The sequence below is a fragment of the Tyto alba genome, unplaced genomic scaffold (genome assembly GCF_018691265.1).
Source record: "Tyto alba isolate M040663 unplaced genomic scaffold, T.alba_DEE_v4.0 Super-Scaffold_12, whole genome shotgun sequence".
Classification (NCBI taxonomy): Eukaryota; Metazoa; Chordata; class Aves; order Strigiformes; family Tytonidae; genus Tyto; species Tyto alba.
In genome coordinates, this window is record NW_024881274.1 from 1357067 (window position 1) to 1371415 (window position 14349).

Below are 14349 nucleotides of genomic sequence, written 5' to 3' on the forward strand. Positions count from 1 at the left end.
GCCTCTTTCAATTGCCGGCACGGGGTGAAATCAGGTCAGTTTGAGATGCCCGGATTTTGGAACCTAGAGCCCATCTCCGGAGAGAAGACTGCGGGCCAAGGAGCGAGACCTGGTGCAGTGAAGATCTTCCCAGGGCAGGCGGCAAGAGAGGGTGAGGGACGCATGGGGCAGCTGAGAGGACAGTTCATGGCTCCTGCTCTGGAAGGAGGGAATGGTCTCCAAGGTCATCGCTGGTCCGAACCAGCAGAAAATTCTGGCTCCGTCCCACATCCACTGACATTTGTCCCGATCAACCGGTCAAGCTACGCCCACGAGGCGGCTGGAAACACCGTCTGCAGCGCCCCCGGCCCCCGCCCGGCCCCTGCCTTAGCACCCCCGTGGCCCCTGCCCACTGGGCCTGCGGTGGGGTCGACTCCAACATCTACTCTGAATTTAGGTGCCTAAAGTCTCCATTTTTGTCAGATGGCACGTAGGGTTAAAGCACTCCAGTGTCATTCACCCGGGTGATGTACTTATGCAGGCTGTGGCACACCAGAGGGTCTCTGAACGAAAAGATGCTCCCAAGGAGAAAGGTGAGACAGATTATTCTGACTGCACTTAGGAAAGCCTGTATTTAGTACAGCTATGCTGAAGTCAACAGTCAAATTCCTGTTGATTCCAAAATGAGGAGAAATAGTACAACACTGTCTGTTTAAAATAAAAGAAAATAAAATGAAATAAAATAAATAATAAAATAAAATAAAATAATAAAATAAAATAAAATAAACAAATAAAATAAAATAATCAAATAAAATAAAATAAACAAAATAAAATAATAAAATAAAATAAAATAAACAAATAAAATAAAATAAAATAAAATAAAATAAAATAAAATAAAATAAAATAAAATAAAATAAAATAAAATAAAATAAAATAAAATAAAATAACGCTTTAAAAGCATCCTGAGCAGAGCTCTGTAGCCAAACAGCCAGGTCACTACTGCAAGAACCCAGACTCTCACGTCCAGGGACCAAAGTTTCTGTCGGTGTGCTAAGCAGGGAAACACACGGAGGACTCGCCAGTCTGTGTCCGAACGCAGACGCTATCTCTGAGCTGTTCTGAGCTGTGCTAAGACTCGCTCTCCTTCAGCCCCAGTCAGTCAGCTGGCAGGGAGCGTCTGCTTCTGTTCACCCTTCTGAGAGAGGCACCAAACCAGGAACAGATGCAGAGACGGGCAGCCAGGCTGTGTGTAAAATGGGCATTTTATGGAAAGGCTCTTCGTGCACAGTAAAATGGAAGTTTTGCCCTCTGCAAGCACCAGGAAGTAAATACAAGGGCCATTAAAAGCCACTTAAAGATGAAAGTCAGTGTGAGCACAGGAACAAAGGATATAAATTGGCTGGGCTTTAATCTGGATTGAAAATTCAAAGTTAGCCATTGTCCTGCTTTCAAACCCGTGGAAGAGCCATCAGTCAGAGCACCAGGGAAAAGACCAGCTCAGTTCAGAGCATGTCACAACTTCTCCAGCAGCCTCCTGAAAACTTAACATACCAAGATATATGACGCAGGAAACACCCCGTCAATTTTACAGTGTATCATCCACTTACGGACAGAGCGCGAGACTCCCCAGAACATGACATTAAACTCACGGACCTCACGGTAGGAAAATGCCACCGTATGAAGTGGACAAGGTCATCTCCTTTTGCACTCTCTAAAGCTAGGTCTAGGTCTTCTCACAGTGCTGTTATTTAGTGCTTCTGACATCTCAGAAGTTTCCTCTGGTAGTAGCAGGCCAAGAAGATCCGTCGTGGTGGTCTCAGCCTGCGGCTGCTTTGGGTGTGCAATTCAGAACTGCCGCCCGCGCTGCCACCCCAGGGGCGGACCTCAACCCCGGGCTGTGGTCACCTCCATCCAGAACAACCCACCCCGAGGCAGATGTTCTTTGTGCGTGTGGCAACCGCCACTGAGCAAGGAAGGGCCGTGACGCTCGGGCGAGCAGAGGGCACTGCAGCGTGCAGGGCTGCTGGAGAGGGTTTGGTTCGTGATGAAGAACAGCAGCGCCCCGGGGTTCAGACACGTGAGGTGAGCTCGGAGGCCCCGGGCACAAAGCAGGCGGTCCTGGCCTGGGTCCTCACCCATCCCGCTTGGCCTCGTCCTTCTCAGACCCAGCTGGCTGTGCCATCCAGCCAATGTAAACGTCTTTACGGCTTCTGGGGGCTTCCCCAGACCAATGTGTGTTTTGGCTGCTGCTGCCCAAAGTCCCGGTCAGGGCCCCACAGAATGACGAGGGAAGGAGGGGCTTGAAAGTCTCCCTGCCATGGTCACGGGTGGAAGAGGTGATGGACAGACACCCTCCGGTTCAGCAAGCCCTTTGCACCTTCACCTTCACATGGATTTTCTGATTCGTCCCTACCGCCTGCCCAGGTATCTTTGTTCTGCTGAAACATTTTCTTTCTTAGCACAGGATCCACCCACACTCCCATTCCCGGCTCCCAGTACACCTGGGCATCTTGGGCAATTTATTTCACCCTTTCTTCAGCATTCAATGCTTTCAAGACTTTCTCCAGCTTCGCTCCTTCGGGCCTGCCAAAATCCATTCACTACAACTCTGTACTTGGAGCATGCCAATAGTCACAGAGTCAGAGAGGTTTGTTTCTGCCTTGAGTTCCTCCATGATTGTTCAGTAATTAATGAGCAACTTCAGGGTTATCTTCACACCTTCAGCTGTTTTTATTCCACTGCTGTAAAGTCACATGTTGGTTAGTCTAGATACATTTAACAGTAATTATGAGCTCTTAGGCTTTGTTCTGCCACTGTCTGTCCTGTACCACCTGAAACCTTTCCCCATTTCAGCATATATATGAGCTGCTTCATCTCCCCTTGGGCTAACTCCAGGCATGGAGTCCCTGTCTGGGTTTCCAGACCAGGGATTACTCCAGTAACTCACTTTTGAGTCCCCTCAAGCTCTTACTGACATTTTGTGCACCCACTGGCACCCAGGCTGGGTCAAACCCTGCACCCATTGTATTTGGGGGAAATGCTGCACTTGTGATACCCAGAGCTGGAGTCACAGTTCTCTCCCACCCACTCCTGCCTGCATGCTTCAAAAGGTGATGCCAGCAGCACCTGATTCAAAAAATGTTCGTTAAAAAAAAAAAAAAAAAACAACTTTTTGCTTCTTATTGAGATTTAGATGATGCTGAAGGATGTCGGGAAGGAAAACAGAAGTGTTATGTTGATTGATAATCCCATGGACTCTGTTTTTTCCCAGCCACACGAGAGTCTGCCTTTGTCCATGCCATCGCATCAGCAGGGGTGGCCTTTGCTGTAACCCGCTCCTGCGCCGAGGGCACGTCCACGATCTGCGGCTGTGACTCCCACCACAAAGGACCGCCGGGAGACGGCTGGAAATGGGGGGGATGCAGCGAGGATGCTGACTTCGGCGTGCTGGTGTCCCGGGAATTCGCAGATGCCCGAGAGAACCGGCCAGACGCCCGCTCAGCCATGAACAGGCACAACAACGAGGCTGGCAGGACGGTGAGTGCTCAGCGGGCCCCGCGCGGCTCGTCCGTGCCTGCGTGCATGGCCCAGCCTGGCTCCTCCTGGTGCAGCGGGACCACAGCAGTGCCTGGGCAGGGGCTTTCTCCAGGGCGCAGCATTTCCTCTCTCTCCAGATTTGGGGGGGGGGGGGGGATGTTAAGAAGAGCTAAAACATGCCTTGCTTCCAGCACAAACATCCCCCCAAGGTAAGCACCTAGAAACCCAACTCAACCGCCCAAGCCCCCAGGTCAATGGTGAAGACTTTCCTCCCAAACTACTCCTTTCTGCACGCTCCCCGTAGTCACGCTGTCTCATCCAGTGATTTGTTGGACTAGATGATTATTGTCAGTCCCTTCCAACTGAAATACTCTATCCTGTTCTTGCTGTCAGCAGGTACCTGGGCCACTGCTTGCTCTAGGTCATTTGCAAACCCAGCACGCTTTAACCCTGTTACAGCAAGACCTTTCAAACAGTGCCTGAAGCAAACAATAGATATTGCTTTTCCATACCACAGCAGGGTAGAAGCTTGAATCTCTAATTTGTGTTAACAACTGACAGCTTCCTGTAAAAAAACAAATAAACACCACAAACTCTAGCAATTTTAACAAAAAAATCTGTGATTATTTTGCTCCACACAGAGGAGGTTTCTGGGGAAGTGAGAGCACCATGTCCTTGAATTCACAATTTCATTTACTTTCTAGTGCAAACTGTCAGACTTGGGGCATAAAATGAAGGGTTGTTAGCAAAGCTGGGACAAGGGGATCAGTACATGTCCACATGTATCAGAGGCATCCTCCAACCCTCAACTTCTCTGGGCTCTGATTGTCCACACACACACGATCGGGAGGATCAGATTTTGGGATTAGATTAGATTGCATTGGATTAAATTGGATTAGATTGAGTTGGATAGCTGATTAGAGCAGCTGCCCCTCTCAGTCACGCTCTTCTAGTGCAGCATCTGTCTAGAGATGTTTCTGCCACGCACCAAAGCTCCTGTGCATTTACAACTAGCCTACACTCTCCAGACCAAACTCAGATCAGACATTTAAATCCAGGTAGCAAAGGCAGGTGATTTAAAACAAACACTGGGCATTCTAAATTGCTGCTGACCGCCTTGTCTTCTCTCCCCCCTGACAGACCATCCTGGATCACATGCACCTGAAGTGCAAGTGCCACGGCCTCTCGGGAAGCTGCGAGGTCAAGACCTGCTGGTGGGCCCAGCCTGATTTCCGGGCAATTGGTGACTACCTGAAGGATAAATATGACAGCGCCTCTGAGATGGTGGTTGAGAAGCACCGAGAATCTCGGGGATGGGTAGAAACTCTTAGGGCCAAGTATGCTCTTTTCAAACCGCCAACAGAGCGGGATCTGGTCTACTATGAGAACTCCCCCAATTTTTGTGAGCCCAACCCAGAGACAGGCTCCTTTGGGACAAGGGACAGAACATGCAACGTCACCTCCCACGGGATTGACGGCTGCGACCTACTGTGCTGTGGTCGTGGCCACAACACCAGGACTGAGAAACGGAAGGAGAAGTGCCACTGCATCTTCCACTGGTGCTGCTACGTGAGCTGCCAGGAGTGCATACGTGTCTACGACGTCCACACCTGCAAGTAAATGTAGGTAGGTCTCCAACTGATGGGAGGTTGCTCCAGAGCAGGGCCAAGGGGTCCCTCAACCCCGTGACTGGCCCCCACATGGTGGCCTCACACTCCAGAGGATGGTATACAAAAAATCCTAACGCCCTTGATCAAGGCAGACACCCTCAGGCAGCCAGCACCAGCGCTGCAGAGAAGGCTCTGGCATCTCACCCGCACAAGGTGCTCCAAGGCCAGAGCCGGCGCTGCAGACACGTTAGATCACTGCTCTGCCGACTTCTCTCAGGCTGTTTGGCTGACAGACCCTGGGGAGAAGCAGGGACAGCAGGGGTCCAAGCGAGGCACAGCCACACCAGGCTGTGTGCTGCTAACACAGCGTGCACAGAGCTTCCGGCTCTGTCCTCCACAGGTCTGGCCCGTGTAGATGCCAACATGGGGCTTTCAGGTGGAAATGAATTTTACAGAGCGAAAGCTGAGCGAGTTCAGGCTCTCCTGCCCGCTGGCATGGCCAGCCTGGCCTCAGCAGATGTGGTGAGGAGGAAAGGAGCCAACTCCCCCCACCAGCCAGGCTCCATCCTTCCTGCTCCGAGGAGATGATGGAGAAACAAACCCGTTTGAGCATGGGAACAGAGCCTTACAGCCAGTCTCTCCTGCCCCCTCCCCTTCGCCCTCACTACTCCCCAAAGCCCCAGATCACCCCCTGTAATCCCCCCGGGGAGGCCAGCAGGAAACCAGAGCCCAGAGCTGTGGCATTTGGCCCAGGATAAGAGCAGAGCACCCACGGCGATGCTGCCACCTCTCACATGGGGCTGCATCCCTGCTCCAGCAGCCTCCTTGCCGTGCAGCTGCCCAGGAGAGATGCTTAAGGATCTGGGCAGATCCACCCAGCTGATGCACCTATTTACTAAATGGTCCTTAATATGACTTTCTATCCCAGAGCGAGCTCAGAGCATCTCTCTGGGGACAGGGTACCCGCCAGGCGAGCTGCTACACCAGCTCTGAGCGTCAGGAACGGACAGAGAGACTGAAGCCACGGCAAGAAGAAATTTCTGTCCAAGCCTTCTCATCAGCCTTCTGCCATCAGACAGACTTGTTCAAACCACTTCACCCAGCAAAAGAGAGTTAAAGGCGGATGGGGACGGGAGACCTTTAACTGACAGCACAATCCCAGGCCGACCCTCTCCTTCCCACGGGATTGCTTGAGTGATCAGCAATTTGTTCATGAGGGGTTCACATCAAGCGCAGCGGCTCCGTGCCACTGGCAGGGGTTTGGGCCCCAGGTGTGGCCACTCGCATCCCATGACCCACCTCAGAGCAGAAGAATCAGCATTTGTCCCTCCACCTGCCCCCCAGGCCACATCCCCATCCTTGACCACATGCCCCCCTCAGTTTGGGCTTGTGTTTTCACGGCATATTGACCCTTGAAATTAAGAAAACAAACGTTATGTCTCTTCTGGTGGGCTCCTCCACAAATGACGCGGACCAATAACCCCGTTCCAATCCCACTTCTCATGAATCAGTGATTTAACACAGCAATACGTCGAAACCACCCACGCAGTGTCTTCTACTCCACTCACTTCTTGGTCCATGGGAAAGAGCAGTACACAGTACTGCAAAGAGCAATAAAATGGGTGAAAGACCCCTCGTATGGAGCGCAGAACATGGCCCTGACACTCAAACCTGTGGCTGGAGAGAATCAGAGCAAAATTCTCAGTCCCTCCTCCGTAGAGAACGATGAAGAGCTCCTGGATTCACACGGACTGAGAAGCGTTAGATTTCTAATATTAAAGATTGCAGGAGAGCTCTACGAAACCTCCCCAATTCAGAAATAAGCCGTCTTCTGATATGCATTCTATTTAAAAATATATATTAAATTCTGTGTCTGGAAAGACTCCAAGTACCTGACTTTAAACAAAATCCCTTTTTTGTTTGTTTGTTTGTTTTTTTAATCAAGAAAAGGTATTTAATATTAAATAGAACATTTATTGCCTTGTAATTATTTTACTGTAGCCAGGTATTCTAGCACTGAATGGAAGATCTTTTTCCATCAATCTGCTTTATCCAAAGTTTTGTATAAAGTTGTAGAGGTCGATTTTTTTTTATTTTATATTCAGAAAATTTCTCTTTTTATAAGCATTATTTATTATACAATGTATATACTTGAGTTAACTAAGATTATATATTATATAAATATATATATTTGGAGAAAAATATATTTCAACTTTCATTTTTTTGTGGTACGTCATTAAAGAGAAGGTAAAAATACAAAAATATGCACTTGCCAGCTTGTGTGGTTTGCCTCTGACGGTTCTTTAAGTCCTGCTGAATGACATCTACAGGAGTGGTGGTTTGTCATCCAGCTACTTATGCACAGTGACAGTCATATGAATGCAAGACGATGATGGTAAAATGTAGCAAATATAGGAGGTTTTTATTTATAGAGTTGGAAGGTTTTATTTATAGAGTGCCATCTCACAGCGTGCATACAACACAAGATTACCTGATTAAAACACGCTTTAGATTTTATACTGTCCCACCACCACTGTACTTGCAGGCTGATACTGAATCTCCTTTTGATGGTTTAGACAGAGATACAAATTTTCTCATATGAAAACATCCTGTCCATGAATAATTTTATAAGTGTTTCTGCAACATCTCCCATACATTAGTGAAGCTTTTAAGCACACACAATTTTCAGCAGCACTAGCCTCAAATATACCTATCTGAAGGGCAAAAAAAAAAAAAAAAAATTGTTCCATATTCCTACAGTGATCCCCGATTTATATGCAAAACAATTACATCTGCCTCCTTTCAGAGTGCTGCCTGAAACATCGCGCCCCTCGTGCACAACGATGCCGAGCTCCGGTTGCGCGCACGACTGCAGACAGCACGCTCCTGCCAGTGCCACCTCCCGCCCGATGGCAGCAGCGGTGCCTTCAAAGCCACGCCACCACCAAGGATGTGCTGCTAACAAACCAGACAGCCAAAGAGTCCGGCCTGGGGGCGGGTTTTGAGCTCGCCAGCTTTATGAGTGGAAGCTACCTGCACACCTGCCCATCATCCAATCTCCCCTACACTCCGTCCGTCCAAAACCCACCCCAACACTTTGAAATGTCTTTGTGTTTGGTTAAGAATTGGATTTTAGGTTCAGGAAAATGCAGCACAGGGTAAGGAAGGGGCTGAAGAATTTGGCTCTTACTGTTTGAAGCAATATAGTTCTCACTATAAAGCCACTCTTGCCCAGGCAGCGTGTCAGACAGAAAACGTGGTGGGACGGTGATGCCAGGAGTCATTCTCTTCTGCCACCTGCAGGAAACATCTTGGATGGGGATCTCGGAATAGGTTGGAATGGATGGGATGTCACACCCAACAGTTTGCCCCAGTTTTCCAACAGAGCCTTCTTCAAGTGTGATACACCTAACACACACACACACGTACATCTTTGGGGCTTCCGCAGCACTGCAAGGTACAGAAAAATCTAGAATGGGCTGGACCAGAGGTCTTCTGGGCCAACTTCTTTAAGGCTCTCTGTGGTCAAGCTACCCAGGCTGGGAATATCCACACTTAGGTATAAACTGAGCATCCCTCTGGCTATCAGCAGCCTGGGAATAGCTTTGCAAGCTTCATGCCACACATCAGTACTTTAAATACACACCTCTGTTCAACTAGCACCAAAGACACAGATGTCTCCCAGATCATCACAAGTAGTTGTGCTTTTTATTGAATCCACTGAATGTGCAATTAAACCAGATATTTATTCATCAATATAGCTCTGGACAAAGACACAACAAGGTTTACATTATTTACTCTGAAATATAAGTTAATGTGTGCTGCTGTCACTAGGACTAGCAGAAGAAAGAAAGGAACAAATAAATTCACAGGATCATACACAAAACGAGAGGGAATAATAAGCACTGGGACTTGCAATGTCATCACAATACAACAGCACTGCCAAAGGAAAAGAAAACAGAGCGGAGTGACTAAAATACTCCGACTGCTGTAAATATGCACTAAGGACTACAGTACCTTCACCTTTGGGCCTGAAAGAATGTGAAGCACCCTCTTTCCCTGCAAACATCGCTTTGGGTACAGGCTGCTAGCCCTTAGCAGCGTGTCTGGTCAAGTTTAGGAAGCTACACTGACTAAGATCTCATAAATGGCTTTGATTTCATGCCCCACCAAATTGAGGTATGTTCCATGAACCTTACTAAACGTGTGGAGCCAAAGAACCAGAGGGGAGTAGCCTCATGCAGTCATCGTCGACAGCATCTCACTGACACGAGATGATTGTTGGGGAAGGACCACATAGCAAAGTTCAATACATTCCTTTATTTCAGTGCAAAAACATGGCAATACATATCTTGTGCACCTGCAGAGCTTGTCTTCCTCTCTCTAAGGAAGAATTACAACCTTTGGTAACATGGCAAGAAAAATGGGATATAATGAGGCTAATACCAAAGCTGCCATCTACATTGCACTCATTAAGAGCTTTCAGGCTGGAATCAGCATCTCAAACTGTTGTTGAATTAACAACAAGCTTTGATGCCTTAAATACTGGATTTGGAAGTTTTCTCTACCCTGATCAATGTACTTCCCCGTCTTCTTCTGTGTCCCTAATGCCACTAAACAGTCTCTCTCATCAGGCCACAAAATACCTGGATATGAAAGAAAGCAGGTATTAGCATCTAGGCAATTCTGGAACTGAATTATTATGGGCACCGTCTTTAGGTTATCAGCCTGGCTCAACGCTCAGTGAGGCACAGGATGACATAACAAGAAAGCGTTCGTCAGATCAGGGTAAGACAGAGTAGTACTTTAATATGCCTTCACCACAGACTGTCAGGTTTTATTAGAAGTCATGATTTCTTTCCTATCATAGCAACTGGATGCTGGACACATGTGAGCATTAGCTTCAAAACTTACAGGACATTTCCCCCATGCTAAAATCAAATGAGAACGCAGCCTCGCCTGCACAGAGACAGAAGCACAGTGCTCTAGAAGACACTTCCACATGACATCAGTATATTAAAGACAAAGAATAAAGATATTGTATTGCACTAAACATGCAGATTCCACATTGGGTTCTTGGAAACAGGGGAGCATTTCACTTTGTCCAGTGTGTTGAACACAGAAGAGTAAAGATCCCAGTGTATATTCTCCAAGTTGGTCACTTTTCCAGCTGTTGATCTTGCACTTGGTCCACCTTCAGTCTAGGGAAGGAACTCTTGCAAAAGAAGCCAAATCCATCAAGAAAGCATGCACATGTATAAAAGCATCAAGCACACACTGGAACCCACTCACATGTAGCCAGGATAGATACTGCTGTGAGTTTCCCCAGCACAGGTACTGCCCTACATGTATTAGAAAGTCATTTTCTAGGAGATGCCACTGTCAAGACTGTGCTCAACTATTCCCTGTGATACCTACAGGGGAAAGAGTAGGACATCCTTTTCTCAGACAGGAGAAATACAAGAAATCAAAGTTCCAGATTTTATATAAACAGCTGGATTTTAACTCTAGTAGAATCTCTTCTGATTTACTTTAGTGCAAGAAAGCCAAACTGTGGTCCAATATCTCATTTAAATTTTAAAGTCACAGGTAAATTAAGAAATACAGAGAATTCAGGCATGCAGGTTCTCAAAGAGTCTTCAGGACCTGCCCCCCCTCCCAAAACAACTGGCAAATAGCTGTAAGGAGAACTGATCTGATACACAGTTCTGTAAATACAGGAGGCGCTAACAATGAGATCAGATATACTACACTGCAGCTTCCCCTCAAAGAGATGCTTGTTTCTGAGCGGAGAAGAGAATTTTAAACAATGATTTAAAATAAAAGTACTTACGTTCCTTCTTCTCTCAGAAGAGCCAAGAATTTTTTCACCCGATACTCAGGATCCATCTAAACACCAAACAAAACAGGTCTCTGTTAACGCGATGCAATCTTCCAAGTAGCCCAGTATGACAATGAGGCCACAAAGACAGCTGGAAATGCATGTGTGTGTTTGCTTTGCCTGTGCATTGGCCTGGCCAGAGATCAGCCTGCTTGTCCAGAAGTTCAGCAGCTAAGCAGTTCCGATACAGCACTGCACCAAGAGAAAAAGCTGATTAGCACAAGCTTAGCATGCTCACATAGCCAGGAGATCAGCCAGACTAGAAACACGCACAAGGATTTCTATCAGGTACTTCTGTTTTCATGGCAATCTGCACACTAGCTTCACCTCACATCCACAGCCAGTTAAACAGTCAGGAGCAGAAGGGGCTGAAGAAGTCTTCAACGTTCCTCTGCCTTCCTTGAGGAAGGCACCAGAGGAGAAGAGCTGCGCATGGTGGGTTAGCACAGAAGGGAAAGCTCAACACAGCACAAGGCTTCCAGAACTTGCAGTGCCAACTTGTTTTGTGGCTCCATCAACCAGGAACATCCCCTAAATAAAGATCAGCCCTGCCTCTCCCCCAACACCATGACAGAGACAACAGGGAAAGGGAAGAAAGGGCTACAGAGGAGACACAGGCTCAGGCTGCCACCAGAAGACATGACGTGTAACTGCCTCAGTCCTTTGTGCCGATGCATGGCCTTGTTGATCCTCTCTACTGGGAATGACCCTAGGCAAACTGCCATCACTACACCAAGATACAGTGAGTTAGGACTATAAACATTTGGCAATTGGAGACCATTTTTGTTCTCAGAGTATTTTTGTGTTGTATCGCAACAGTTCATTTGGCCTAGAAACTCCAACCTCTGTTCATCTGTAATCTTCATCAACACCTTGTATCTTTAACACGCTGCCAAAATTACAGTGGGTTCATTCTGAAAACATTCTTTAATTGGTACTATGAATTGATTGGTTGTAAGATTAGCAGCTCTATCACCCACTTAGGAATAAAACAGGCAAGTGCTCTACTAAAACATAAAACTGGGACTTATCCTTGGAGGAGGAAGCAAATTTTCAGCATATGCCCTGGTCTCCCAGCAAAGGGGCCAAACAAGGGCTCTTGAACTCCTCTACCACATTTTATATTCCTAAAGGAAAATTTCCACCAGTTCCAGATGTGAAGAAGCTGTCTATTTAAAACCATGACCACTGCAGCTGAGGACAACACAAATGTCTTCAAAAACAGCTTGGAAGAAAATAAATCCTAAACCAACAACATTACCAGTGATGCAGGCAGGGAAGAAACAGTCAGTGAGAATTTCTGCTTTGTGCTAAGAAAAGCCTAAAAATGTATAACTTCCTATCACTTTGAAATGTGTCAGCAAGGCCAATACCTCAATACCAACTACTAAACTATTTTTAGATCAGAAAAATAAATTCACTGAAACAAGATGATTTAAAGGAATTTACTGAGGATCATTGAGCTACAAAGTTGGGTTTTTAACATGCAAAGGAACATTGGTAACGTTCAGGATCCCAGAAGAAAATAAAGGCTACCCCACCACCTAAAGCAATGTTTGAAATGTATAATACACGGGTATTAAGAAAGGGAATGTTGTGCCACGTAACTGGAGACTGGAAAGATGGTGTCTGCAGTATCCCTCTAGCCTAAATCTTTTCCAATCTCTCCCAGTCAACACTTGGCTACAAGGGAAAAGCACACGTCACTATTTCAGTTCTCCCATTTCTACGTGTTGTGGCAGTTCAGGACATGGTTCAGTGGTGGACTTGGCAGTGTTAGGTTTATGGTTGGACTTGATGATCTTAAAGGTCTTTTCCAACCTAAGGATTCTATGATTATACCAGAAAGGCTGAAGACAATTGGGATCGGAGTACATGCACATGGGCCACACTCCCTGAACACTGATTACTTGGAAGTCCCCTTTCTCTGGGGGAATCCACAGGTGTAATCCACACTCTAAGACTAAGCATGTGACTCTCACCTGGCAGAAGATCTTAGATCTTCCCCATCCAAAGGCCTCTGGTCTGACCATGTGGCTGATCCTGTTTAAGTGGGAGGCTGGACTAGATGACATCTTGAAGTTCTGACCTCATTTATCCTACAGTCCTATGAAAACTCAACCACATCTTTTCCTATGTTTCTGGATATTTCCACAATGGCTAGTACTAGATAAAGGCGTAACCACAACTCCAGGTGGCCACACAAACTGTCATTCACTGGTAAGTACAGACTAAATAACTGGGACAGTACAATGGACTGAAAACTGGGTTCAAAAAACTGTGATAAGTGGCACAAAGTCGCGTCAGAGGCCACTCACTAGTGGCATATGCCAGGCTTCCATATGGGAGCCAACACCGTTTAATCTCTTTATTCACAAGCAGAATTTGGGGACAGAGTGCACCCTCAGCAAGTTTGCAGATGACGAAATTGGGAGGTGAGTTTCATGCACTTGATGGTGCTGTCATTCAGAGAGACCTCAACTGGATGGAGATACAGACCGACACAAACCTCATGCAGCTCAACAAAGGGAAATGCAAAGTCTTCCACCTAGGCAGGAACAACCCCATGCACCAGTACAGGCTGGGGGACAACTGACTGGAAAGTGACTTTGCAGAAAAGGACCTGAAGGTCATGGAGGACAAGTTGAATGTGACCCAGCAATGGGTCCTTGCAACAAAGATGGCCAACAGCATCCTGGGCTTCATTAGGAGGAATGTTACTACCAGATGGAGGGAGATGATTCTTTCCCTCTTCTCAGTGACACCACAACTGGAGGACAGTGTCCAGTTCAGGGTGCCTCAGTACAAAAGAGACAGTGACGTAACACAGAGACCAGCAAAGGGCCACAAGTCTTGAGCATCTGTCATCCAAAGAGAGGCTGAGAGACAAAATTGTTTACTCTGGAATAGAGAAGACTCAGGAGGTAAAGGTGACTTACCAATGTGTATAAATACCTGATATGCAGGACTAAAGAAGAGAGAGACACTCTTCTGAGCAGTGCCCATTGACAGGGCAGTAGGTCACCGACACAAATTGAAATGCAGTTCCATATAAACAGCAGAAAAAGCTTTTCCATAGCAAGGGTGATCACACACTATTAGGGACTGCCCATGGAAGTTATGGAGTCTCCACCCTTGGAGGTATTCAAGACCCACCTGGACACGGGCCTGAGCAACCTGTTCCCATCGATCGTGCTTGGTCAGAGCAGGGGGTTGGACTAGACACAGATGAAAGAAATGCTATGGGTGCAGTTAACAGTGTATCTGTTTAGTACCTTCCTGCTCTCTGTGACATTCACCCAAAGAGAAAGTAATGAACAGTTTACCCTAAAGAACCAGACA

General features: G+C 47.0%; 2 protein-coding genes across 5 annotated transcripts in view; one reads left to right on the forward strand and one right to left on the reverse strand.

The window, feature by feature from the left end:
• Nucleotides 1-7151, forward strand: part of WNT3 (Wnt family member 3) — a 50524-nt gene extending 43373 nt beyond the window's left edge. Inside the window, exons 3-5 of one of the 2 annotated variants that reach the window (XM_032996530.2) lie at nt 3251-3516; nt 4657-5142; nt 6055-7151. In XM_032996530.2, coding sequence (XP_032852421.1) covers nt 3251-3516; nt 4657-5136 — 746 coding nt within the window. In that variant the 3' untranslated portion in view covers nt 5137-5142; nt 6055-7151. Of the gene's footprint in view, nt 1-3250; nt 3517-4656 lie in introns of both variants that reach the window. The other variant, XM_032996529.2, reaches the window with a different exon arrangement.
• Nucleotides 7152-8805: 1654 nt separating this feature from the next.
• NSF (N-ethylmaleimide sensitive factor, vesicle fusing ATPase) overlaps nt 8806-14349 on the reverse strand; it is an 84443-nt gene continuing 78899 nt past the window's right edge. For 2 of the 3 annotated variants that reach the window (XM_042787326.1, XM_032996535.2), the window contains exons 20-21: nt 10960-11015; nt 8806-10341 (exon numbers count right to left, since the gene is read on the reverse strand). In XM_042787326.1, coding sequence (XP_042643260.1) covers nt 10323-10341; nt 10960-11015 — 75 coding nt within the window. In that variant the 3' untranslated portion in view covers nt 8806-10322. Of the gene's footprint in view, nt 10541-10959; nt 11016-14349 lie in introns of all 3 variants that reach the window. The other variant, XM_042787328.1, reaches the window with a different exon arrangement.